We start from the raw sequence: 26,538 nt of genomic DNA, 5'->3' as shown, positions 1-26,538 counted from the left end.
GAATGCTAAAATATGCATCTGGGACATCTGGAGAACGGAAGGGAATTTCAAAGAGAAGTTTTTAAATTCATAAGGAGCCCAAGTCCAGAGGAGACAGGATAATGATTTCTTGCACTGATCTGAATGCTTTGACTAGACTGCATTCTGCTGCCTAGGCTGTTCTATTTTCTGAAGGTGGCTTATTTAGGTTTCACAGGAAAAACTCCACAGAAAAAGTCCTCATGAAGCAGGAGCAAAAACATCGCGATTCCTGTCTGAAGGTCTGCAGCTCCAGCAACTTACCATTTGAGCAAGGCCGTCCATCTGGTTCATCTGGGCAAGCACAAACAAAGTCAGAAGCTCTGGCAAAACAGAGGTGGGTGCAGCCTCCATTACTGACTCCACAAGCGTTGGTGCCTAAAAGATGCAAACAGTGTATTTGACATTACCACCAGAAGAACATCGTTTTCTGTCCTCAACTGTGGGGGCTTCACATTCTTATCAGCAAAACACAGTGGCTGATGGTCGAGAATAATGGTTCTTACCAAAGCCTCTCATGCACAAGCTTATTTTATTTATTGAAAAGCCCTTCTGAACCACGTAATATTTAAAAACCTCTAAAAGATATACAAAAATAACCTTAAAAAAAAAGAACAGGATCACAAAATTCCTGTTTGCTGGGTCACTGTTGGATTGTTTGTTGGTGCAGGGTTGCAGCAACCCTGGCAAGTAATCGTGGGACTAGACAAATAGGGAGAATAAATGGGCCACAATGCAGGTATCCTCCTTGTCTTGATATCGCTCCTTAGTCAATACCTTCCCATTCTTCTTTTATATTACAAAATCCATTAAGTTTGTGCTTTCTCAAAGACAAGAAGGAATTCATCTGAAAGATGACTTGTAATATTTCTTAATAAATATAACCAAATTACTTATCATTACTGACAGGCAGAGTGTTAAAGAGGTAGGGGTGTGTGTGTGTGTGTGTGTGTGTGTCTATGTGCTCCCTACAGAAGCCAGAATGTCAGGTGTCAGGAGTAATGGACTTCGACCACCACTACATGGTTGCTTTCAGAGTCCAGCCATTTTCCTTACCCCCACAGGGTAAGGAAAGTTAGTATCAGACCTTCACTTATATGGGAATGAATAAAGGAATGTGTACATATTACCACTGAGCAGGGGCTAACCTGCCCTACTGATCTAACTACCTGGACAGAAAAGCAGGCTGCTCCTTCTCAGCTGTGTCCTAGACTGCAGTGCATTTACTATATCCCCTAGAAGTGAATGGGGGCCATTGAGAACTAAACTAACCAGACCCTACTGGGACTTTGGTTTCTTTTGGAACTGGCTTTTTAATATGTAGGTAATAGCAACGTTTTAAAGAATCTGATGCTTTGCCAGAGTGATTTCTAAGTTTCTGCCCCATGCCTATTTTAAATACCAATGGTCTTCATTCTACTCGATGTCTTAAAAGAACCTGACAGGTGTTCAGAGACATGATGGATGGCCTCAGCCCACAAGCAGCAAAGGAGGCACAGATTTCTGAGGTTGGAGTACAATATCCATCTAGCATGACGCAGGTTTTGCATACCAGTCTATGTTTTATTTAAACAGTATGGGAGAGGGGTAGCTAATATCCCAGACTAAAATAAAAAATTATTTCCCCTTATTCCTGTTTTTATTATGACAAATCTTCACCCAACCTCTAAGTTTGAAGGGAAATTGCGTAACTCCACAACAGCAGTCCTAAGTCCGTGATGCCGTATTATCCATGTACCAGCCTTACTAGCCGGAGTTGTTATACTCTCATAACCACTTCTTCCCATGACACCCTAGAGTCATGAAGGCACATCTGAAGATGTGGTCAAGTGGGCGGCGGGGGCGGCGGCGACTGAACAAGTGATTCTCTGTGTTGCAATTTTTGCAGGAAACATTTAGAATATATTTTGGAAGATGCACCCTGTTGACTCTCATTATATATAAAGTGAGGAAACCCAGATTGTTGCATATACCTGTCTGCCTTTGAGGAGAAACTACAATGATATCCATAAGTCCTTCAACATTGGCTAACACAGTCTCCTTATTCCGACCAGAATATTTGTCCACTCGCTGGATAGATTTAGTTTGCCAGTCCGTCCAATAGAGCCACCTGTCTTGCTGCTCAGAAATGAAGAGGTAAAGGATTAGGAAGATACAAAAACCATGTAGAAAGTTAACATAAGTTTATTCAAACAAAACCATTTCTCCAGTGTATGGCAGGAGGAAGAATGAGAACACCAACTTCTCCCAACACCCAGAAATTAAAAAAATATATACTATTTCTTTGGGAGCTCATCTATCTAATGACATTGCAGAGTTCCCACCAAGGTCCTTTGTACCTGTGTCAAGGCAAAGGGATGTGATACTTGGCTGACCAGGACCTGACGCAGCTTCCCGTTGAGATCAGCACTCTCTATGCGGTCTAGATGAGCATCTACCCAATAAATCCTAGAAGAACAGAAAGTATGAGAAGTGAAACCAACCTCCACCATAACCTCCCATCCCAAAGAAAAGGATTCCCCATCCTTCTTGCACTTCTTTACTGATGTGATGCAGAAGCTCCAGGCTGCCTTAAAAGCAGAGAAATGACTTTTGCACGTGGAAAGGGACTATGTTATACTGACCTCCTAGTATCATAATCCAAGGTCAACCCATTGGGCCAGCCCAAGTCAGTGTTGATCAATATCTTGCGCTCAGAACCATCCAAGTTTGCGCGCTCAATTTTAGCGACTTGTCCCCAATCTGTCCAAAAGAGGTATCTGGGGGGAAACCAAACACAGGATGACGATTACACACACACACACACACACACACACACACACACACACACACACAAAAACAACCCACAGGCTGCTTCTGCACAAAGTAGTTCTTTTTTGGAGATGAAGGGAGAAGCTGTTTGGAGCAATGGATCCAAACTACAAGAAAGAAGATTCCACCTAAACATTAGGAAGAACTTCCTGACAGTAAGAGCTGTTCGACAGTGGAATTTGCTGCCAAGGAGTGTGGTGGAGTCTCCTTCTTTGGAGGTCTTTAAGCAGAGGCTTGACAACCATATGTCAGGAGTGCTCTGATGGTGTTTCCTGCTTGACAGGGGGTTGGACTCGATGGCCCTTGTGGTCTATTCCAACTCTATGATTCTATGATTCTGCTTCATCTGAAACTTTTTGCTGCTATTATTTGCAATGTCTCTTCTTACTAGACCCCTCACTAGGGAGTAGATTTGCTGGTGGGGAGGGCTGGTGACTGCCTTTTGAAAAACATCTTCCTCCAGCCATCTGGCCAGCTGCAACCCTTCAACAAGACCAACAGATCATCTGGTTCTAAGAGTCAGATTGTAGTCCTAACTCTTCTTGGTCCAGCAACGCTCACCTCTAGGCAAGAACAGAACCACAGGGAGGAGGGGCTCCAACAATCTAATCTGCAACCACTTGATGAAGTGCTACAGCTGAACAACTGGCTGGATAGTGTGTTTGCTCATAAAGCTTTGCTGGTAAAGGAGCCTACTTGGTGAACAGACCAGATGCTCCTCTAGGCCCAAGGAGGGGCTTAACCTTTGAAGCACTACTCTCCTCCTTCCATCCCATTCTGCCTCTAGTTGTCCCCCAACTTACCCCTTCCTGGGAAAGACAGCAATTGCTCGGGGTTCATCCAGATTGTTATTAATTAGCACTTTCCTGCAGCTGCCATCTAGTCTTGCAACTTCAATAGTGTTGCGGCCCGTGTCAGTCCAGTAGAGGTTTCTAGCCACCCAGTCCACAGCTAGACCATCTGTAGTCTTCAGTCCTTGACCAATAACTGTTTCCATATTGCTGCCATTAAGGTCTGCTCGCCTGGAAAACAGTAGATACCAAAGAAAATAAGAATTTCTGCCTATTAAAATACCACATTGTAAGGCAACACAAAGACCAGCTAGCGAAAGGTCTCATGTAATTAATGAATTAATGCACCAAAAGGAAGCTAATGGGTTCCTACCTGATGACATCTAAGAAGACATCTGTGTAGTAAATTTTGCCATCTACACTGTCATAGTCCAGAGAGATAACATTGTTCAGCTCTGGGACAGGAACGTGAACGTCAGTGTGATCGCTAGTGTCCAGTGAGATGCGGCGGATAGAGCCTCGACTAGAGAAGAGCAGGTAAGTTTCAGGAGAAGGATCGCAGGTCCTCTCGTCACTCTTCAACTGGATACCGGTAGGGCAGGCACAGGAGAAGCCTTCAGGATTTGGCAGGCAGAGATGGGAGCACCCACCATTCCTCACTCCACACTTGTTAGCACCTATGGGAAAACAAAGGAAGTCTCTCAGACTGGACTTTCCTGTGGTCCATATTAATTCAGTACTCTCCTATACAGTCCTTGTAAACAGGAGATTCTCAAGCAAAAGTAGGCACAAACATTTGTAGGCCTTGACTAAGGCTACTACTACCCAGTGTACATCTGGTATTTTTTTAAAGGGTCGTATAAAAAGTTAAAGGGACCACAGAAAGATGGAACTTCAGAAAGCAAAGCCTGCCAGTGTCTCTGAAGAAAAAACACGTCCTGACTGCACCCCCAAAATGATCAACAAGATAGGTAACAAGAGGGTCTCGATTTTGCACTATCATTTGCCAGCACAATGGCACCAATAATGCTGTTTCAAACTGTGGGGAAACCCTAGCCCTACAGGGGAAATAGCAAGACGAACTCCTGGCAACTAAATAAATGCACAGAACAGGCACTTGAGTAGATTGTAAGTGTGAGGATGACAGGACAGCTGATTCAAATAAAATGGAAGGCTTCAAAGTGCTTGAGTGGTTTAAATGTAGTCTGGTTAAAAAAAAAAAGGTTTGAGTAGCTAGGATTAAGCAAGGCTTCCTAACTCAGTGCTCTCCAGAGGCTGCTGGACCTAAACTCCCATCAGCTCCAGCCAGCATGGTTGATGGGCACTGTAGTCCAACAACAACTGACTCACATAGCCTGGCAAGGCTAGATTAGAGAATGGAGCAAGATCTGCAGAAAAGGCACAAAGGCCAAGTAAGAATTCTGACGTGAAAAAATCGCAAGTCTTTGAAGAAGAAATGCAAAGAATTAAAGAACTGCAGTGAACAGTATCTGGGAGTGGCTTGGGGGTGCAGAGGAGAAGTAAAGAACTCCCTTGATGCCAGCTTCTAAGAGGACTCTCCAAACAATGTTTGGCTTGATGGAAATCTGGGGGGGACGGGATGGGACTTACCCAGAGGGTGCTTCCTGTCAACAGCCTGGATGTCCATTAAGCCAGGCAGGTTTGCCCTGACTAAGATGACGTTAGCACCAGTGTTCTTGTCAGCCCTGTGGATGCTACGTGTTTGCCAATCTGTCCAGTAGATGTAGGAATCCAGCAGAGTGAGGCCATAAGGGTGCTGTACTGGAGAAAGCAAGGTGCGGCGGTTTGCACCATTCAGGTCTGCAGCCTCAATGCGCTGAAGGACAGAGATGGAATGTTTATTCCCTTTTTGAGAGACAGAGAAAATCCCCAGAAAGGTGAAAACAAAGGCCCCAGATAGCTATGATTCCAAGCTACCATATTAGAAAAATCTCACAAGCATACTTGGTTATCTCTTCACTGGGCAACTGTAGCTGCAGTTTATTAAGTGACAACACGTGAGCAATACCCATCAAAACGCAGTGTTTGAGGTTAACGCCAGGCAACATGAAAGCCTTGCCTTTGGCACTTGAATCCTGATGGGGATTTCTGATATGGAAGTCACCAAGAGATGTTGCAATAACTGGCCTCATTTGCATGTTACAATAAAACATAGTTAAACTGCTCACAATACTCAGAAGTCATTCTTTCGCTCCTGCTCCCGGCTGCACCAGAAGCAAGCCACGAGTCTTGGTGCATTGTGCTGTCTGAACCCAGACTCAGGGTCTCCAAGCAAACCACAAGTGGTAGAAACTCTAGCTCACATGGCCCTTAAATGTAAAATGTATGATGATCTCCGCCAACAATTTCTAGACTATCTATGTATTCCAACATGGAAACCAGAGATGGAGGTTATGCACTTCTTATTACAGGGAGAGACCAGGAGCTCACCAAGACAGTAGTTAAGTTCCTCTATTTGATTTTTTTGTCGCCGAAGTATGCTACAGGATCCTGCCCTTGCTGGAAACCCACAGAGATGAGACGTACTGCTCGCCTCTTTTGCCCTTTGGTGGGTGACTGTGCCGTTGGGGTGGTGACGAGATCGCACTGGCCTATCTATTCTGAATGTATTCTGAATGTTCTTATGTGATGCTAATAAAGGTTACTTGACTTGACTTGACACAAGTGGTAGCCTAGCTTTATTCTTCACTTTGGGGCAAACAAGCCATGATCCCGGGTTCAGACTGACACAAGCCAAGGGGTCATGGTTTGTTGCTCCCAGCATAGCACAGGTAGGAGGACCAAGGAAGGACCAGAGCAGGGAATTTCTGAGCAGGATGCACTACAGCGAATGGCTTAGCAGCTCATTTGTGCTCCACCACAGCTGAATGTCAGACATTAATTATGGCTTAATGCGTGTGCCACTGCTACCGCTGAGCGATGAACCTGCACTTATGAATTCCCTTAGTCCACAAGGACTCTTTAATCCCTCTCATGCCATCCCTTCCTTCAGATATAAAGTTATGAACTCCACCCCAAGAAAACATTCTGCACGCCTTGTAGCAGTTCCAACCTCAGTATGTGCATCAGCCCAGAGCAGTTGTGATCCTGCTCGATCCACAGCCAGTCCATTCGGCCATCCCAGGTTGTTGTTGATAAGCACCGTGCGCCTGGAGCCGTCCATGCCAGCTTGTTCCAGCTTGGCGTTCTCTCCCCAGTCCGTCCAATACATAAAACTGAAGGAAGAGTAAAAGCTAGTAACCGATCAACTGAGAAGCCAGCATGGGAATTATTCCCATGTCTTTCCATCCTCTGCCTTTCCCTTTCCCTTGATCAAGACTTACTACAGCCAGCACTCACCCCATCTCGTGATACAGGGCAATGGCTCTTGGGCTGTCCAGGTTTTCCCATACCAAAACTCTCCTCATTGACCCATCTAGGTTGCCCACTTCAATCCTTTTGGTCCCTGTGTCAGTCCAATACACTTTGCGACCGATAGCATCCACTGCTAGTCCATCTGTGGTTTGCAACCCTAGTAAAAAAGCAGTAGCAATGTCATTGTTTCTTGCTACTTACTAACCATCACATTTAGGATCTTCCCTCCTTAAAAACATCCGCAAGATTCACCAAGCATTTCTTAACACAAATATTCCTAGGTACTCCATGAGTAAAGAACTGACTATGCTATTAAGACTGTGCTCACATCACTCGGCAAAATCCATCTCTGAAAGCAGCCTGAAGGTGGCTATTCCAGTAAAGCATCTATTACCTGTAGTAACGATATCTTCATACTGAGATCCATCTAAGGCAGCCCTGCTGATCTTCCTCAGTGTGCTGTCCGACCAATAGACCTTTCCTGTGGAAGAAATAGGAGAACATCAGCAACATCTACACAGAAAATCCTAAAAATAGGCATTAAGGAAGTAGCATGAGCAGATGAGGAAAGTAATGGGGAAAGCCATTTTGGTGTGCTTTTGTTAAGCCCAGTTAAAAAACAACAGCAGCAGTGCTACCTGTTACTGCAGGTATTTACTGATGAAACATACCACTCATAGGCATTATGAAACATATACTCTTAAAAAATGAAGACATTGTGATATGCTCTTCAAAAGGGCAGAAGGTATAACTGTATTGGCATTACATGAAAAGTTATTTATTGGTATGTTTATTACCAAAAGCATAAGGGATTTTTTGGGGGGAATATTTCTACTTTTTTCCTTCTCCTTCTCTCTCTCTCTCTTTTTACTAAAGACCAATTCTCAGTCTACATCTTAACAATTCGTAGATCAGGGATAGAGGACCCAAGGCTTCCACATGTTGTTAGACTTTGACTCCAACCAGCCCCCACTGGATCAGTGCTTAAAATGGTTAAATGACACATTTCAGACCTTCTTGAGGATCCACTCCGATGGCAATAGCATTTTTCATGGTGACATTGACTGACACAACTACGTCGGCAAAATACGGGATGTCAAGTGAAACCAGCCGAATATCCGACCTTCTAGCAAAGATCAGGAAGCTAGTCATGCCTGCGGAGTTGAAGACAAGAATATATTCCACATTTAACACTGTTCTACTCAGCAGTTTCAAATATGCCATCTCTGAGCTAACCGAGAGGCAACAAGGATATTTTCAAATATTGTTTTTGAATCTTATTTGTTTTTGGTGCTTTTAAAAAAAAATAAGTTTGGTAGTTTTATTGTATGCTTGTAAAATGTCTTGAGACTCATGTGAAAGGCAATTCAAGAATTAGTAATTGCCAAACATTAAAAAAACCACTTCTGCTAAGGATGTCACTGGATGATCTGTTACAGACCACATATATGGTATGACAAAGAGGATGTGGAATGAAAGAGTAGAAGCAAGAGTCACAGCTCTAGGGCTCTGAAATAAAGGTTGTGCATCTTCCATGCTTCTTGTGGCACAAGCATATAATTTGCTACTTTGAGCATACGTTACTTCTCATCCTCAGAAAATATATGACTTCTGGTTTTCAGGGGACAGCATCTTATTTCCTTTTCTGGATCTCAAGCCGTGTCTACCATTCCTTTGGTTTCTTTTGCCCTGTTGGCTATCTTAATAGCCAAATCTGCTTTGTTTCATTGCCTTCTGACATTCTTTAAAGGTAAAGGTAAAGGGACCCCTGACCATTAGGTCCAGTCGTGACCGACTCTGGGGTTGCGGCGCTCATCTCGCTTTATTCGCCGAGGGAGCCAGCGTACAGCTTCCGGGTCATGTAGCCAGCAGGACTAAGCCGCTTCTGGCGAACCAGAGCAGCGCACAGAAACGCTGTTTACCTTCCCGCCGGAGTGGTACCTATTTATCTACTTGCACTTTGACGTGCTTTTGAACTGCTAGGTTGGCAGGAGAAGGGAGCGAGCAACGGGCGCTCACCCCCCGACCTTCTGATCAGCAAGTCCTAGGTTCTGTGGTTTAACCCACAGCGCCACCCGTGTCCCTTTTTGACATTCTTTACTTTACCATAAATCCTAAATGTTCAGGCAGAATCATGCTAATTATGCCATATATTAAATGTGCACAATATATTCTGATTGCAGAATCTGGGTTTCCCTGGGCCAAGATTTATTTGGTGGGTGTATTCATACCAAGAGCATTTTTTGTGTTTCCCAAGGCTATGTGGCACCCTCCAGACATTGTTGGACTCCAACTCCTGCCAGCCCCAGCCAGCACAGCTACTGGTCAGGGATGATGGGAGATGGGGTGCAGCAACACTGGTTATCCCTGTTGTAGGGCTTTGTACCTAGAGGCCTATCAAGAGCAGGCCTTTAGAGACCCAGATGCTGCAGAATGTGAGGAGACCTACCTGGTAAGCAAGTCTTGCCATCTGGCTGTAGGTTGATACCGGTGGGACAAGTACAGCTGTAACCTTTAGGAAGAGGAGCCAGGAGGCAAAGATGACTGCATCCACCATTATTAACTGTGCATGCTGTATGTACTGAAAAAAAAGGAGAAGAAGAAAACAATGCATCACGACAAGGCCAGACAGAGAAGCCCAAAGCATTCTGGGAAATGATGTATAATGAGTTGGGGGGGGAATGTTTAAAATAACTTTTGTGAAAAAAACTGAAGCTTTTTAAAAAAATGAATTTTAGATGCAGAAATACCAAAGGAGCAGAAAAGACTATTCATGTACGCGATGATGGCAGCACAGATACTTTTGGCCCAGAGATGGAAGGAAGACAAAGTCCTGACCAGAGAGGAACGGCTGATAAAGGTGATGGATTACGCCGAAATGGCAGAAATGACCAGGTAGATCAGAAATCAAGAAGATAGAAATTTTACTAAGGAATGGGGGGAAAATATAATTTATCTTGCAGAACACTGAAAGCAACTAAAAACTTTGGCCGGATTGTAACAATACTTGTCATGTGACAAGAACTATGGGAAAACAAGGTTTTTTTTATTATTAAGAAAATGGAGAATCTTATAAGATGCAGCTGTAAAAAGGAATGTTGATGGAACCCATGGAGGGCTGGAGGAAAGTCCAAGGATTCAGGGAATCCTTTATATGTATGATTATGGTAGTAATATAATAATTTATAATAATTTTATTATTTATACCACACCCATCTGAATAAAAATGTAAACTGTAAAAACCAATAAAAACATTGTAAAAGAAAGAAAGAAGAGAATCCCAATGCAGAATATGTCAGAAAGAGACTGCATCAGGCAAGGCCTCTTTCCACCTGCCTTGCCCCACCCTCCGGCCCTAGGAGTCCTCATAAGGGAGCTGTTCCTGGAGGAAGAACTGTGAGGGGAGAGACTCCATCAGGCAAGGCCTCCTTCCACCAGCCTTGCTCTACCCTCTAGTCTCTGCTTCTTAATGTGTATTGTATTGTTTTATGTACAGTCATACCTTGGGTTGAAGTAGCTTTGGGATAAGTATTTTCGGGTTGCGCGCTGCGGCGACCCGGAAGTAATGGAGCGCGTTGCTTCCAAGTTTCTCCACTAGCGCATGCGCAGTCAAAACGACGTCACGCAAATGCACAGAAGTGGCGAGTTGCGACCCACTCAGACGTGGGTTGTGTTCACTTCTGGATGCGAACGGGGCTCCAGAACGGATCCCATTCGCATCCAGAGGTACCACTGTACTGTGGCTTGCCGTTATTTTATTGATTATAGTTTAGATATTATTTATTATAACTGTTGAGTGGATTTCTGTTTAACTTTTATATTTTGATATTATTATTTTATATTATTCTAATGATTGTTGAATGTTACTTTTTTGATGTAGGTTGCCTATTTTAAAGTTATGTTTTATTATCACATTTTTGTATTGCATTAGATTGTTATAAGATGTACATTTTTTGTTTCTTCAGCTTGTAAACCGCCTTGAGTACTATAAGATAGAAAGACGGTAAACAAATAAAAAATGACGATGATAACAGCAACAGCATGCTTCAAAATTCTACAAGCATGCACGGGAACGTAAACGGCACAGAGGAGCTCTTTCCATGAAAATGAGTCACAAAGGATTCATTCGCATGTACTTTTGAGATAAATTTCTGTTGGGGTGCAGGGTGCTTAGAATCACAGAATTGTAGAGTTGGAAGGAACCTTGAGGACTGTCTATAGTCCAAACCTCTGCAATGCAGGAATAGGGAGTCATCCCATAGAGGCTCTCTAGCTATAGGGTCATGCCAAGCAGCAAGGGATGGTGAATCCCCTCCCATGTACCTGAAGGCCTGTGCCGATGGAAGACGTGGATGTCCATGAGGTTCTCCAGGTTGTCCTGCAGAGTTTCACGATTCTGCCCCGTCCTTTTGTCAGCACTCTGGATGCTCTTTGCCTGCCAATCGGTCCAGTAGAGCCGAGCTCCATAAAGAGTAAGCCCAAAGGGGTGAGGCAGGTTGCTTCCAATCAGCACCTGTCAGTCCCCAAAACAAAGACCCGCAAGAAGTTTTAGTAACAACACACAGCCGGCACGGCAACAGGGACCCAAGGGGCTGTTTTTCAGTCCAAAGAGCCACATATCCTTCTGGGCAACCTCCCAGGGGCCACGTGCAATTGGTTTTATTTGCCAGAGGCAAAAAGGGGCTGTGCAACAAATTTTTGCCTTTGTACAGTAGCCTGCATTTTACTCTCTCTAGCCTCCATCCAGGCAAGCAAAAGACATTATCAGAGTTGAAGGACACATTCCAGCCAGGTAAAAGCACAGGGGGTGTAAAATAGGACCAGGGAGGGTTATGGCATGGGAAGAGGTCTGAGGATCAGGCAGAGAGACCTGGAGGGCATATTTGGCCCCTGGGCCCCAGGTTCCCCACCCCGGTCTAGAGGCTGCAGGTAGCCCCAGCAATGCATCCATCTCTCTCCTTGTACTTTTTGCAGTATGCATTCTTCACTCAGGAGTAGATTGATTTGCAGGTTCAGACAGACATTAATTCAAAGCATTTTTTATTTTTTGGGTCAATAACAAGACGGTCCCTACCCTCAGGCTAATTATCTAAGCAGCCGAGACCTTTTGGAGACCAGAAGCAAGTTGCATTGGACCAAGTGGCAAACACACATCCCAGTACGTTTCCGAGCACAATTCAAAGTGTTGGTGCTGACCTTTAAAGCCCTAAACGGCCTCGGTCCTGTATACCTGAAGGAGCGTTTCCACCCCCATCGTCCAGCCCGGACACTGAGGTCCAGTGCCAAGGGCCTTCTGGTGGTTCCCTCGCTGCGAGAAGTGAGGTTACAGGGAACCAGGCAGAGGGCCTTCTCGGTAGTGGCACCTGTCCTGTGGAACGCCCTCCCAGCCGATATCAAGGCAATAAGCAACTATTTTATTTTTAAAAGACAACTGAAGGTGGCCCTGTTTAGGGATGTTTTTGATGTCTGATGCGGTATTGTTTTTAATATTGGGTTGGAAGCCGCTCAGAGTGGCTGGGGAAACCCAGACAGATGGGTGGAGTGTAAATAAAAAATTATTAGTATTATTATTAATCCCCAAGCAATTCCTATTTACAACTCCTTTCCCAGAAGCCTTCAATTCACCTTGGTTTCTTACCTTCCTGTTGCTGCCATCCAGGCCAGCGTACTCAATTGTCTTCATGCCAGCATCTGCCCAATACAGACGATGAGATTCATAATCAATGGCTAGTCCATTGGGCCAGGTCAGGTTGGAAGAGATGATCACCAAGCGGTCAGAGGCATCCATGCCCGCACGCTCAATCTTCGGGTTAGCCCCCCAGTCAGTCCAGTACATGAATCTGCACACACACACACACACAAAACTGCATGTGACTTCTGTTCCTTTAGCGGCAGAATTATTTCCCCCTGCCAATGAACTCCACAAACGAACTGGCAAGTGCCTTCAACTTTCATAGTGACTACTCTCCTAAACCAGAATCTATACGCCCTACTCTAAGGCTCCATGCAAAGGAAGAGTAAAATAATAATAATAAAGGCTGCCAAGAGATCCCATTATCATGTGGGCCTTCTCTTTTCTGCAAAAATGAGGCAATAGAATTTCAGGACTTTCACTCCTAATCTATGGAAGAAGAAGTAGTTCAGAACTTCCATGTGCTGTCAAGACCATTCCATGAACAGTTTCTCTTCAGTCTGTTCTTGCAGGCAAACCTAGTTTGCACTGCTTTCTCACAATGTCTCCTTCCAGGTGGTGACAATAAGCGATATGAAATGGCCATAGCCAGAGACAGAGCTTCAGGAATATAGGAAGCTGCCTTGTGCAGAGACAGGCTACTGATCCACCTAGCCTCACTATTGTCTACACTGACAGACAGTGGCTCTACAAGGTTTCAGGCAGGGGACTTTTCCAGCGCAAACTGGAGATGCCAGGGATTGTACTCGGGACCTTTGGCATGCAAGGCAGATGTTCTGCCAATGAGCTACAGCCCATCCCAAACAGTGAAGGTCACAGAGTTGGGATCTAGTCTAACCCCTCCAATGCAGGAATCTTTTGCCCAACATGGGGCTCAGCCCTATGACCCTGACATTAAGAGTATCACGCTCTACTGGCTGAGCTATCAATGTTAAAAAGCTAGGAATGGGTTTCTTTTTCTTTCTGTGGGACCTTGGCGAACTAAGATATGTCCCTATTTGCCACCAGAAAGAACATTTCAAACTCCAGGTCAGATAAGGGCAGACTAGTTAAAGACCAATGTGGTTTATTTGGCTTTTGTTCGTTTCTTTTACATTTTTACTGAACCTTGTCCTACAGGCAACTCTGATCAGGTATGCTTTGGCCCCTTCTGTTCTTGGCTTGCACATGAGGAGTTAAGGAGGAGGAGCCTTGCATTAGGGTGGCTGGACTAGGGCAGTCTGATCGCTCCCAGTCCTGCAGTTTTAGCAGAGCCATCCACATCAGCGTCCAGCCCCCCCCCTTTCAGGAATTGCAGCAGGGACCTCGCAGGGCAGTGGCATGAAAAATTTAAACACAATAGCACAAAGGAGCCCCTGCTATGCAGACTCCTGCGAAAGCAGCTTCTCACCCTCCAACAGGGTCCACCACAATATCCCTGGGTCTGTCTAGATTCTCCCAGATCAGTACAGTCCGCATAGTTCCATCTGTGTTAGACACCTCTATCCGGTCTGTTCCTGCATAGATTAGAGGAAGAGGATGGAAAGACCATAAGCCTCCAGAGTCATAGGGGAGACCATTAAAGAGAAACATCTAGACAAAAGTACAGTCTCCACTTCACTCCCGTCACCCAAAACAGAAATTATCAGCAAGCTAAATTGCTCAGCGAACCTGAGAAGTTTGCTTTAGAATCCCACTCCACATCTGTACAAACTCTCAGTCAACTAGGCTGCATTTTGAAGCAGGTTTACTTTGGAAGCAACTTCCACTAAAACCAGTGAAACAGAGGACCAGGTGCTATTAGCATAGCCAAATGTAAATCATTTCCTGGACTGTACCACTTCAGGTCACAGGTGACGGGCTGCATGTTTTGAACACTACACCATGAAGAGGGAGGGATGGAGACCTCTGTGCATAGAAAAATAGCATGTCAGGGACAAATGGAAACTGGATCATCTCTGCATCTGAGCATACTTTATTTTCCACATGCAGAGAAAATAAATCATGCCTCCCCTATGGGGAAGCATCCAAACATGCAGCCCTCAAGCCACAGTCTGAAACAGCTTGAGGAAAAGCTTTAATTCTGTGCTTTATACAAACAAATCCATATAGGAATAAGGTGCACGGCAAGATGTTTGAAATGTCATGCAAGGACATTTGTGTGGCTATTGAGAACGTCCTGTGGAAATTTCCTATTTCAGAACTTTACTTTTTCGGATTATTAAACAGGAGCTCATACTCCCTGAATTTCTAGGAAAGCAGCAAAGCTGCATTTCGACACCATGGTTTAATTTTTAATGTGAAGAAAATGAGTCTCGCCTACCCCTGAGCTATCCCTGCCTCCCAACATAGTCACAAGGCGTTTGGCCCATTTCTGATTAACGACAACTCGCTGTGCTGTTCAAACCTTACAAAACTGATGAACCTTGTTTCAAAACAGCCAACTTCAAACCACAGTTTATTAATCCAATTTGTTTCAACAAACCATAGTTAAGATTAACCACTCAGATGTGACACATGAAAGTAATAGAATTTGGGAGAGGAAGCTTTCATTATTATCCTCACAACCATGCTGGAGGAGGAGACAGGAGCGGGGAGCTACCAAACCCAGGGGGGCGGGGGTCATGGCTGATAAACCACAGATTTATTGTGATGTCTGAAAACAATCCATGTAGAATAGCACTGCATGTCCATAGAAAGATGTAATATGCCAACCAGTTTGTCTGTGGGGGGAGGTGATATTGTTCATACTTCCAAATATGCATTATCTGGTATGGCCCAGTTAGGATTTAGGAGGCAATCTTCCAGAGACTAAGGTGGTTTTAGACAGTCAGTACCTGCATCTGTCCAGTACAACTTGTTGGTGACCCAGTCCACAGCCAGACCAGCAGGGCTTTCCAGGCTGCTATCTGCCACAACCTAGCAAGAAACAAAAGCAAGAAGGAATCTTAGGGGGAGAGAGGGGTACCCTTAACAAACTTGCTGCTGGATCCTGCTCAGCAGCAGAAACTTGTACTAGCCACATTCAGCTACAAATGGATGTTCATAGATAACTGAATATCAACGTCCAAGAGATGGATGCAGAACAAACTAAGACGTAGCATGCCATCATCTGGCTGCTTCGATGATAAATTGTGGGCGCACGCAAAAGATGATTAGAGAATTGATGTGCGCTAGTGGGACTTAAAATTTAATTTGTCCCAGCTGTTTGAGAAAGGTACACTCTAATTATCTCCTGACAGTCATATTCTAGCTATCTTCATTTCACTCATTTATTGGACGCCGCAGATGCCCTCATTTCAATGTTTGATTGCATTAGCCGCCCACAGGCACTTGCAAGGTGGCATGTGCATGCCGGTGTGCAGCCAAGCCAGCAATACAAAGAAGTCAATCAAATGAAATATTCATCTTCAAAAAGGTTTAAATTTCCAAAACAACGCTGTGCGGTGCCTCGCCACCCCAGAAGCACATTACCTCCTGTCCCGTTCCATCCCATTTTGCCCGACTAATGGAATCAGTGCCGACGTCCGTCCAGTAGACGTAATCATCCTTTGCATCCCAGTCCAGGGCCACTGCGTTGCGCACATCGGCCAAGGGGATGACGGCATCAGACAGGTCTTCTGTGTCGAAGCTGATACGACGGATGTCCATCCTTCGGGCAAAAAGCAGGAACTTGTCAAGACCTGATCAAAGGTCGAAAGGTCTTCTTTTAATTTCTCTAAGTTCAACAACATGGTAACAGACAACAGAAAATTATCTCGTTACGTCTTAAGCTCTGCTGCATCCACGCCCCTTTTGCATGGACTTCTATGATACGTGTATCCTATATAGTGGAGGACAGACAATGCATGGCTAGCAAGTGGGTAGGATGCTGTGCGCATCTGCCATTGGCAGAGGATTCTTGGGATGGGGACAGAGGAGGACGTGCTGCTGGGAAAGCATCTCCCCAAGGGCAGCAAGTCTGACACAAAACGAAGTAGGGCTGACAGACCTTCTAAAAGGAGGGGGAGAATCATCCTTTCATCAGTCTCCTATATATATAAGAGATAAGGACGTGAGGGCCCTGATGGATAAGCCCAGGGGTCCGTCAAGCCTAGTATCCTGTGTCTCACAGTGACCAAGTTGATGCTTCAGGGCACGAAAGCAAATTTGCCTTAGCAACTGGCATTCAGAGGTATACTGCTTCTGACTCAGGAGGGTCCATGTTAAGTGTCATGGCTAGGAGCTGTTCATAAACATATGCCCCATAAATTATTTACTAATTTATTTATAATATTTCCTATCTGTCCTTTGTCTTAAGGTTCCAGGGCAGGCAACAACAGAATATACAATTATAAAACAGATAAAACTGTTTAAAGTATAAAACAAGTGAATCCTTTCCACATGGAAACAGAACAGTATAAATTCAGTGTAAAATTTTTCTGAACCCTGTTTAAGAAACAACTATTCAAGTGGCATGTGATAGTATATTTCATAAGTGAATTGTGCATTGTGTCTTTTGTCTGTCTCAAATCATGACTGATTCCATTACGTGACCCTGAAATCTAGTATGACGTAAGAGAAAAAGCATTCCCTCTATCCACATTCTCCACACCACTTTACAAACTCATGTCATGTTCCATCTCTACCTCTTTATTGTGATGTTACCCACTTTTCAATTTAACAAAAAAAATCACAAAGCTGTCTTTTATTGTTCTAAGCAAAAAACCTTCAAACACATTTACCTTTTCATATAGGGCTCAATTACACCAATCATTTTGCAAGTTCTCTCCTGCATCTTTTCCAGCTCTATAGTATTTTTTATAGATTCAACCGGAATCCAACACAACATTTAAAAGGCAGCTCTGCCATCAATGTACATAAGCACTTTACATACTAGCCATTTTGTTTACATAAACACTTTAAAATACTGCCATTCTACCTTCAATCCTTTCCCTGATTGTCCATAGTATAGAATATGCCTTTTTTCTGTTTGTTTTGCCTGCAACCCTCCTCTCTCTCTTTTTTTCTCTCTCTCTCACTGTCACATGCATGTCCGTGTGTGTGCACAGACACCTATCAAGGTGTAAAAGCTCTTCTTTATCACACTTACTCTGAGCACAGGTGTGGCTGCTGGTCTTCCGAAAGCCTGTGGGGCAAGCACAGGTATACGACGTGTTGTTTGGCAGGCACAGGTGAGTGCAGCCCCCATTGTTGGCTCCGCAACGGTTTCTCCCTGCTCAAATAGCCAAAAACAACCACATATAAGGAAACTAGTAGAGAAAGCAAAGGCTTTAGCTAGTGTTTGGGAAAGATTAAGGGCTTCAAAAGGGCATGCTTTGGAAAAGCTGCTTTGGGTCTTCAAAGATAGCTCATGTGACCATGATCCCTGAAGTTGCTCTGCCCAAACATTCAGAATAAAGAGTCAAGGTTTGGACCTTTAAAGCCTACCCTTTTTTCTAGGTGAAAATAAACTGGAAAATAAAAAATGGAGGGTTTGAGAAAGCACCCCACATTTATTTTGATAGGGGTTAATTTAATGAAACTTAACCCACTCAGAATTCTAACAGGACACATACTCTACAAATGTTTTTTAACAACAGGGGATAGCTATTTTTTTCAAGCTCCATGTTTTAACCATGTCAGTGCAAATACAGTGGGAGGTGTTCAACATACCACTAAAAAGACCATTCAGTCAACGCAAGCATTTCAGCTTGCCAGATGGAACCATCTCGCCTTGTCTCCCCGCCCCCAAACACTGATCTAGGAGTTCCCCTGACCCCACCCCACCCCCGCAGAGGAGCAAAAAAAAAAGCAGCCCTGTTACACTAGGAGAAGACCTTGTGCGGGCATCTCCTAGGAGGACTGACTAGCTGAATCTGGTCCAAGAGAGTCTCCGGATAGCAGGTGCTAGTCACCATAGCCCTTTTCCTCCTGAAGTTACCTGCTGGTTGGCGCTGAGGATGCAATGTGTGGATGTCCATGGGGAAGTGGAGCTTGTTGCGGATGATCTCCTGGTTCTTGCCAGTAAACTTGTTGGCGCTGTTTATGCTCTTGGTATGCCAATCTGTCCAGTACAGGCTGTCTTCAAACACCGTGATGGCAAACGGATGTGGAAGGCCTGCAGTAAGAGTGCAATAAAGGCACATGGATTATTCTAGCCCCCAGAGAAAACAAAGCCACTCTTTCCAATGAGTGCTTCTACCCCTAACTCAGAACTGTCTCCAATTAAAGGAGTAAGCATGGCCAAGTCTAGTATATACTACCACAAGCTGAGAAGACATAGATGAAGCCCACTCCAAGGAGAAACATGACTGCTGATTTTAGAAGATAAGGATAGCTTAGATCAGAGCTGTGAAGAAACTGCATACAGTGCATTCCTATTCTATGTGACTGGAAACTTCACTTTGACTAGTGTAGGAGATGGGTAGCGGCCTCTCTCATTGCTAACTCTGCCTCCTACAATTAAATGTGTGCAAGATACAGGCAGGGTGTGCACTGTGTCTGTAGTTTCTTAGCACTGGAAGTCCAGTGGCCAACAGTCCCACTGTCCTTATTCATTATTTCATCAGAGCCACTTTTTGCATGCTCTCCATTGAACTCAATCCCAGAGTGAGTCACAAGAAGAAATCCTAGTACAGTAATAAACTCAACAATAAAAACCATTGCAAAAATTCATCAAAATCCGTAACAGCAAATCAGAATCAGCAAGGGCAAGCTTCTACTCTATTTCGAAACAATTTATCCAAACGCCAGACTGAAAAGATGTGACTTTAAAAGGCGCCTAAAACCCATCAAATTTGGTGAGGGAGGGGCATTCCATTATCTCACCTTGGCTAATAACAGCCTTCCTGTTCTGTCCATCCAAGTCAGCCCTCTCAATAACGTGATGCTTGGCATCCACCCAATACATTCGATGCCCTGCATAGTCAATAGTTAGCCCATTTGGCCAGAAAAGATGAGTGTCAGCAATGATGCGTCGATTGGAGCCATCCATGCTGGAATACTCAATGCGAGGAGTATTTCCCCAGTCTGTCCAGTAGATGGTGCTATTGGAGAAGAGAAAAGTTGTAAAGGCTGGAAATATGGGATCTTCCTGGATTAGGTGAAAAGCAACCAGGCATATCCATGGCAAAATGATTGGTACAATAGATTATGCATTCAGTGTTCAGGAGAATGGCAACAGCTTCACTGCTAGTACAATAGTTCTCATGAGCAGAACTCTATTCAATAGATGCTCCTGCTACTGGAGAAAGGGAGAGGATTTATTTATTTTTGCAAGTTTCATTTTCCCCTGCAGCCCTCCGAAAAGCCACGCTGGAGGGTTGGGTGCAGGTGTGAAAGGGAAATTAGCAAAAAAAAAGAAGAACCGCACACACCCTAGTTGGAACCTCCAGCTAGTTTTGTCTGCAGGTCAGCTTGGCCAGTTTCAGTTCAGTATGTTTGGACAAATAAATTAACATGGGAACCACCATCCCGAAAACCAACCCCTCCTCACTCACCCCTCCATGGGGTGAAGGGCAATTGCGCGAGGCTTCTCCAGGTTCTCCCAGAGAAGCACCTTCCGGTGGGTGCCGTCCAAGTTTGCCACTTCAATGCGAGATGTTCCAGAGTCTGTCCAGTACAGCTTGTCGTGGATCCAGTCAATGGCCAATCCACCTGGGACACAAAACAGAAGGGAAGTCAAGCTGATTAGTATTCTGTGCAACGAAGAGAATCCCATGAAGCAACTACCATAATTTTTTCCCTCCTAAAGGAAAAGGGGAGCAGAGTCCTTCCTTTGCCATGCCTTGCCAAATCAAAGCACTAGCAAAACCACTAGTTTGTTGACCTAGAGATTCATCATTCCCCACTTCAATATATGCCGTCAATATATTTCTATACCCTGTGACTCTGAAATTCTCAAAGACGCTCACCTGGGCTCTCCAGCCCTGTGGACACCACTTCCTCCACGTTGCTGCCATTGAGATTAGCCCTCATGATGCGGTCCAGTGTGACGTCAGACCAGAAGACTAACTCCTTGCTATGATGGAAATCAAGGGCGATAGCATTCTCCAGGTTGTTCAGCAGCAAGGTATACTCTGACCGGTGGGGTAAGACCTGCCGGATATCAATCCGATTGGCAAAAAGCAACACAGGCTCCGGCCCTGAAGGACATGGACAGACAAAGGGAGGGGGGCTGGTAAGACTGGAAGCCATCACTGTCATAAAGACAATGCAGGGAAATACACACAGAGAAATATGTTAACAAGAACATCTGTACCAATATCAGGATGTTGCCTGACCACTGTAGTACATGTGTCAGTGGCCTCAAGACTGGACTACTGCAATGCAATCTAAATGGGGCTGCCCTTGGGTCTGGTTCAGAAGCTCCAGCCAAATGTAGTGGCCAGACTGGCAATTGGGATCCCTGCCAAAGCCATTGCTAAAACATCTGTGCTGGTTGCCCATCAAGGTCCTTGTATTAATTTTCGAAGCCCTGGAACAAGTTAGGTCCAGGGTACCTCAGGGATCTCTTGAACCCTTCTATCCCAGCTTGATCGCTGAGAATGTCGGCAGGAGAGTCGGTGGTTGCTCCCCATGTTGGCGAGGCTCACTGGATAATAACAAGAAACGGAGCCTTTAGTGTCATTGGCCCAGCCCTCTGGAATGCTCTGCCGATACAGAATCAGCAGACGCCTTCCATTTCAACTCCTTCCTTATAAACTCAGTCTGAAATGTGGGGAAGGGAATCTGTGAAAATTTTTCCTATTGGGGTGGGGTTGCATATGGGCCACAGCACCCATGTCAACCCTCCCTTCCTGTAACTCCTCTGTTTTGCTCAAGTCAGAATCTGCAGCCCTTGCTGATGGGACTGGCACAGCTGCCATGTGGTTTCTCAGGAATCAGATGAATCAGCATATCTAAATCCTAGCAAAAAAGGCTCACATGAGCACTGCAAATCTCTTGGCTCAGCCACCTCAAAGCCTTTGACAAGCAAACATTCACTAAAAATCCAATCGTTCACTCTTCATTCCAGGCTTCCTGACACCCACTCTACTGCTTCTTACCCTGATGTGCAACTGCCTGCTAAAATGTTCAAAGCACAGCCATAAAGCTCCTCCACTGCCACCAAACACACCCATTTTCTGTTTTCAACAGGAGCATGCAGGCAGGGGGGAGATAAAGAAAGAGCATGGGTCTTATTCTAATGGTGCAATCAGCAACTCAGGATTGAACTCCAAATAAAAGCTGAAGCTCCAAACTAAGCCGACAACATTGTATCAGGCACGGTTGTGTTTTTTAGGTAGTGACCGTCCAACCAGAGCGGAGAATGCCTTCTTACCTAAGGCTTTACAGCTGCGCTTGTCGGGGCGAAGTTCGTAGCCTTGCTCACACCAGCACTGGAAGCCGCCCTCGTTGTTGGTGCATCCCTGGCTGCAATAGCCTTCCTCTGCACACTCATTCACGTCTGAAGCAGGGAAAAAGAAGAAAGTATTCAGGTGTGCAAAAGGGACTGGAAAGCTCTTCCTTATGCTCTGGATTCCACACTTGTTAATTTTCAGCTCACTACATGACAGAGGTCGCAAGAGGAGCTAAGAACTTAAGAGCCCAGACCAACAGGCCTTTCAGCTCAGTATATCCAGTGGGCAAACAGCACATGAGTCCCAGAGCAATTACGTCGTTGGCCCTGCACTTGTTTAAACCCCAGTCCTGGCAACACTGGGGTAGAGGCCAGAGCAGGAATCTAAATTCCACATCCACTCATATTGTAGACATGCATGATTTTACCAACAGATGGCCCAAGGCATGAGGCTGCTGACCTTGACATGACCTCCCATCCTCCAGGAGCCTGTAACCTGTGTGGCAGGTACACTGCACCGTCCCTCGAGTCATCTGGCACTTCTGGGCGCAGCCCCCATTGTTGAGGTTGCAGTTTTCTTCTCCAGTTCGAAGACCTGCAGAAGAAGCACATTAAGTTGAAAACTTACTAGGCAGCTGCTTATTTTTTCTAAAATGCTGAAGCCCTACAAAGGCCAGGTTAACACATCACATTAAACCACAGCTTTTTTTAAAAAAAAAAATGGCTTAATGTAAATCGTCAGTATATTGATGCATGCTGCTCGCATTTTACTTCTCCACTCCTGCTGGAAACAATCCACACTCTGGCGTGTTGTCTGAACCCAGGGCTTATGGTTTGTTTCTCTCCAAACAAACCATGAGTGGAAGCCAAGGTTTGCCCTTGGCTTACTGCTTATGGTCTGTTTACAGGAAACAAACCATGGGCACAGGTTCAGATTACACCAGAAGCCAGACCGTGACCTGTCTCAGGGCACTGCAGCAGGAGCAGAGGAGGAACAAAGCACCTGTGTTTCCTGCAGGGCGTGGAAGCATGTTTCTTGGCCACACTAAACCACAGTTTATTTTAGGTATGGTCTAATGTGATGTGAAATGTCTGGGAAACTCCAGACGTACGGCAGCCCTGACTTACGGCAGTTTTGGTCAGGGCTCTCATCGCTGCCATCTCCACAGTCATTTACACCATTGCACAGTTTTCTTTGACCAATGCAGCGTCCATTTCTGCACAGAAATTGATCTGGGGCACACTGGGGACTTCCTAAAGGGGCAATAAGGAAAGTTAGAAGCAGTTAAGAGAAGGTAATCTAATTTTCATGTACAGTAAGGATACTAGTTTATCTCCATTTGCAGTCACATTCTAGAAGATTCCACAGCCTCAGTAAAATACAGGAAGTTGCCTAACACCAAGTCAGAACATCAACCTATTGTATCTAGCTCATTAGCCTCAACTTTCACTGTAACTTGAAGTAATACTATATACATTGGGTGGTATTCAATGCTAGTCCCACAAAGAGTAAATCCATTGAAGTTAATGGACATGACTAACTTAGATCCATTATTTTCAACGGGATTTCATTGTTAACTATGAAAACCCTTTAATAAAAACAAGTATTAAAATGAAGGATTGGGACATACTGGTTTGCTTCATCCAGTAGTTGGAACCAAATTCTGGAACTCCCTTCCCAATTCTGTAAATTATATTTAAGAACTGATTCTAATACAGGAAGGCTGATTGGGGTGGGGGACACACAAAACTCTGCAACACAACGGTTTGCTTTCACAGTTTTCACCTGTATCCTCGCAGTTTTCTTCATCGCTGTAATCAGTGCAATCATCCTCCCCATCGCAGCGCCAAGACAGGCGGACACAGCGGCCGGATTTACAGCGGAACTGGTCAGCTGTGCACATAGACGTAGCTGAGGAAATAAAAATGAGAGAACTCAGTGAATTCCACCTGTTCTTCATCATCATGGTTTTTTGTATGTCACTTTACCCGAAAGTGCCTCACACCATCAGAAATGGTTTAGATAAAATTTCAGTAGAATCCACTAATTGGAAAGCATCCCTAACTTTAAATAAAGTCTCATTTTTATTTTATATACTGTGATCTTTTTGTGTGAACGGCCCTTAGACCTCCGGGTATAGGGTGGAATAATAATAATAATACAAATATTGAATAAGGCAAATAAGCATGTATCAGAAAAGTTTACATAACACAGCAACGTTTAAATATTATTCACTAATTGCAAAACATCCCTAAATTTAAATAGCCATGCAAGCATTAATAGGCCAAACATATTAATGAATATATACTAAGATTAAACGAATTCCTAGCAACAGAAATACAAATATATAATCCAAACCACAAAGCCAGCGTGTCTTATCCAAAACTGAAAGTTGCCCCCTGCCTGATATCACCAGGGCCACACCCCCCCTTGCTGCCCCTACACTAAACCTCCTCTGCAAGCCCCAAGGCACTCACTGCAATTCTTCTCATCCGATTGATCGTCACAGTCAAAGTCACCGTCACATCTCCATCCAGCATTAATGCACAAACCATTGTTGCACATGAACTCGCCTGAGCGGCATGGCTGGTGAGAGGCTGCAAAGAGAAGACAGTGCATTACAATCCATTCTTTATTGAGCCCAAATTAGAGTAAATCTCAGGTACCTCCGCTTCATGTTCCCTAGGACATTTCCTTTCCTGCCTTTCCATCCCAGTGTTAATTCTGGGGAAATCCCTTGTTGCAAACCTAATCGCTGGAAGCAAATGTATTCTTGGATTTGTACTATTTCTTCTGAGCGTAGAAGCTATGGATTCTCGATGCAGCACAGTTTTGTCTTCTCAGAAATGAAATTGATTTTTTAAAAAAATATATGCAATGCAGCAACCCACCCAGCACACCATTGCCCCAGGTAACTTACAGCAGTCGGATTCATCAGACCAGTCCCCACAGTCATCGTCTCCATCACAGTGGTAGATGTCCAGGATACAGCGCCCATATGCACACTGGAACTCCTCCAGGCTACATGTTGTTGCTGGAATATCTGATGCTAAAAAAAAAGGATGAAGAATACTTATGTAAGGCTAGCCACCCCGGGCTTTTGGCACTGTAAGCAACAAGGTACACAGGAAAGCAGAAAATGGCCTTAAACCAAGTCACACCTTGGTACACCTAGGCCAGAACTTCAGGCAGGAATCTTTCCCAGCACTACCTGAAGATGTCAGGAATTGAAACAGGGACCTTCGTATGCAAAGCAGATGACCTAGCACTAAACTGTGGCCCTTCTCAAATACAGAAAGACAAAAGAGGAAGGCATCACACATACACAAGCCTGCCACTACACTGAAAAGCGTCAGAGTGTTACCTGCACTGCGGCAAAGGAGTCTTTATTTCTGGATGAAATGTTCATTGCTTTGCAAGTGTCCACCAAGAATGAAACCTTTGCAGCACTTCCCTACTGTTATCCCAATACTACATACCAGAAAAATGAAAAACAGGGCATATTTCTGATATTTGCAGTGGTCATGCCCAGCAGCAGAGATGTTGTATCTTATCAGGTCCCACATAAGGGCATTTGCCTAATTTACCTAGGCCACCTTCTGCATGGTAACTGCCACTAGTGGCCCCACACATTAAAGCCAACATAGTGCATACAATGAGCATGCTGAAAATTTGGGTGTCGTGGAAGAGGCAGTCCCCTCCTGACATTCAGGTGCAGCAGGAATATCATGTCCCTGAAAAGTAACCCTGTAGCTGCTGTTCAGTGGTGCCACACCCTGATGAATGCTACCAAAAATAGATTTATTTGGGCAGGCAGACGCAGAAGTGTGTGTGTGACATCACACATATTAAGAACAGCAGATTTCAGCACATGGGCAAATCCATGTGGGAACCATAATGTGAACTGATTTCTGGCGATCCGCAAGCATGCCAAGTGTTCATCAAGTGCTCAGAGCCCGCTGTTTTCTAAAGGCCCCTAAAAAGCAAGCTAACCTTTTGAGATAGCTCCAGGCCATCACAGAGCTATAATTTTCCCTGTCCCTGGAACCACACCCATATACACCTAAGAGCTGACTGTGCCAAGGTCTGATGTGAGCCAAGTTGCTAAGGCTGAAAAGCAGAGGGCACATTTGAGGGTTTAAATCTTGCTAACACTGCTGAGCAGAAGACATCCTGAGCGGTGCCAGGCTTTTGAAGAATTCGGCTTCTCTCAAAATGATGCCAGAACAAACATCTCTCTCTCTCCCCCTTTTTTTTATTGTAAGAATTCTTCCCAAGAACTCTGACCCTGTGCAGCACCCAGCATAATCTATGACAAAGGTTTTACAATGAAGCCCTTCTCCACGGCAATTCTTTATGGCACAGAAAAGAGCCCTCCAAGGAGAATTAGGCAGGACAAGAACATTCTGTGTGTGCTGGGACAATGTGCCCAGGCACCGCTGTCAGGACTATAAGATTCAAAGAGGGAAGAAACCAGAACCACGGAACACAAAAAGAAAAAGATACTCTGGGAGGAAGCCTGAGCAGAACAGCCACAGCAGGGGATGCA

General features: G+C 44.7%; 1 protein-coding gene across 4 annotated transcripts in view; it reads right to left on the bottom strand.

Annotated features, from left to right (window-relative positions):
* Positions 1-26,538, bottom strand: part of LRP4 (LDL receptor related protein 4) — a 95,519-nt gene that overhangs the window by 8,616 nt on the left and 60,365 nt on the right. For 2 of the 4 annotated variants that reach the window (XM_083459497.1, XM_083459499.1), the window contains exons 6-33: positions 24,910-25,038; positions 24,467-24,586; positions 23,775-23,900; positions 23,117-23,242; positions 22,449-22,583; positions 21,971-22,096; positions 20,562-20,792; positions 20,148-20,304; positions 19,477-19,694; positions 18,590-18,766; positions 17,759-17,884; positions 16,141-16,349; positions 15,504-15,585; positions 14,078-14,183; positions 12,634-12,835; positions 11,319-11,508; positions 9,445-9,576; positions 8,009-8,149; positions 7,390-7,476; positions 6,981-7,152; positions 6,694-6,856; positions 5,232-5,457; positions 3,994-4,297; positions 3,633-3,851; positions 2,643-2,777; positions 2,358-2,466; positions 1,992-2,136; positions 283-396 (exon numbers count right to left, since the gene is read on the bottom strand). In XM_083459497.1, the coding sequence (XP_083315623.1) occupies positions 283-396; positions 1,992-2,136; positions 2,358-2,466; positions 2,643-2,777; positions 3,633-3,851; positions 3,994-4,297; positions 5,232-5,457; positions 6,694-6,856; positions 6,981-7,152; positions 7,390-7,476; positions 8,009-8,149; positions 9,445-9,576; positions 11,319-11,508; positions 12,634-12,835; positions 14,078-14,183; positions 15,504-15,585; positions 16,141-16,349; positions 17,759-17,884; positions 18,590-18,766; positions 19,477-19,694; positions 20,148-20,304; positions 20,562-20,792; positions 21,971-22,096; positions 22,449-22,583; positions 23,117-23,242; positions 23,775-23,900; positions 24,467-24,586; positions 24,910-25,038 (4,407 nt within the window). The remainder of the gene's footprint in view (positions 1-282; positions 397-1,991; positions 2,137-2,357; positions 2,467-2,642; positions 2,778-3,632; positions 3,852-3,993; positions 4,298-5,231; positions 5,458-6,693; positions 6,857-6,980; positions 7,153-7,389; positions 7,477-8,008; positions 8,150-9,444; positions 9,577-11,318; positions 11,509-12,633; positions 12,836-14,077; positions 14,184-15,503; positions 15,586-16,140; positions 16,350-17,758; positions 17,885-18,589; positions 18,767-19,476; positions 19,695-20,147; positions 20,305-20,561; positions 20,793-21,970; positions 22,097-22,448; positions 22,584-23,116; positions 23,243-23,774; positions 23,901-24,466; positions 24,587-24,909; positions 25,039-26,538) is intronic. The other 2 variants (XM_083459500.1, XM_083459498.1) reach the window with 1 other exon arrangement.

This window comes from Podarcis liolepis (assembly GCF_965112155.1).
Source record: "Podarcis liolepis genome assembly, chromosome: 1".
In the NCBI taxonomy this organism is placed as follows: domain Eukaryota; kingdom Metazoa; phylum Chordata; class Lepidosauria; order Squamata; family Lacertidae; genus Podarcis; species Podarcis liolepis.
This window is presented reverse-complemented; position numbering and strand designations above follow the sequence as displayed.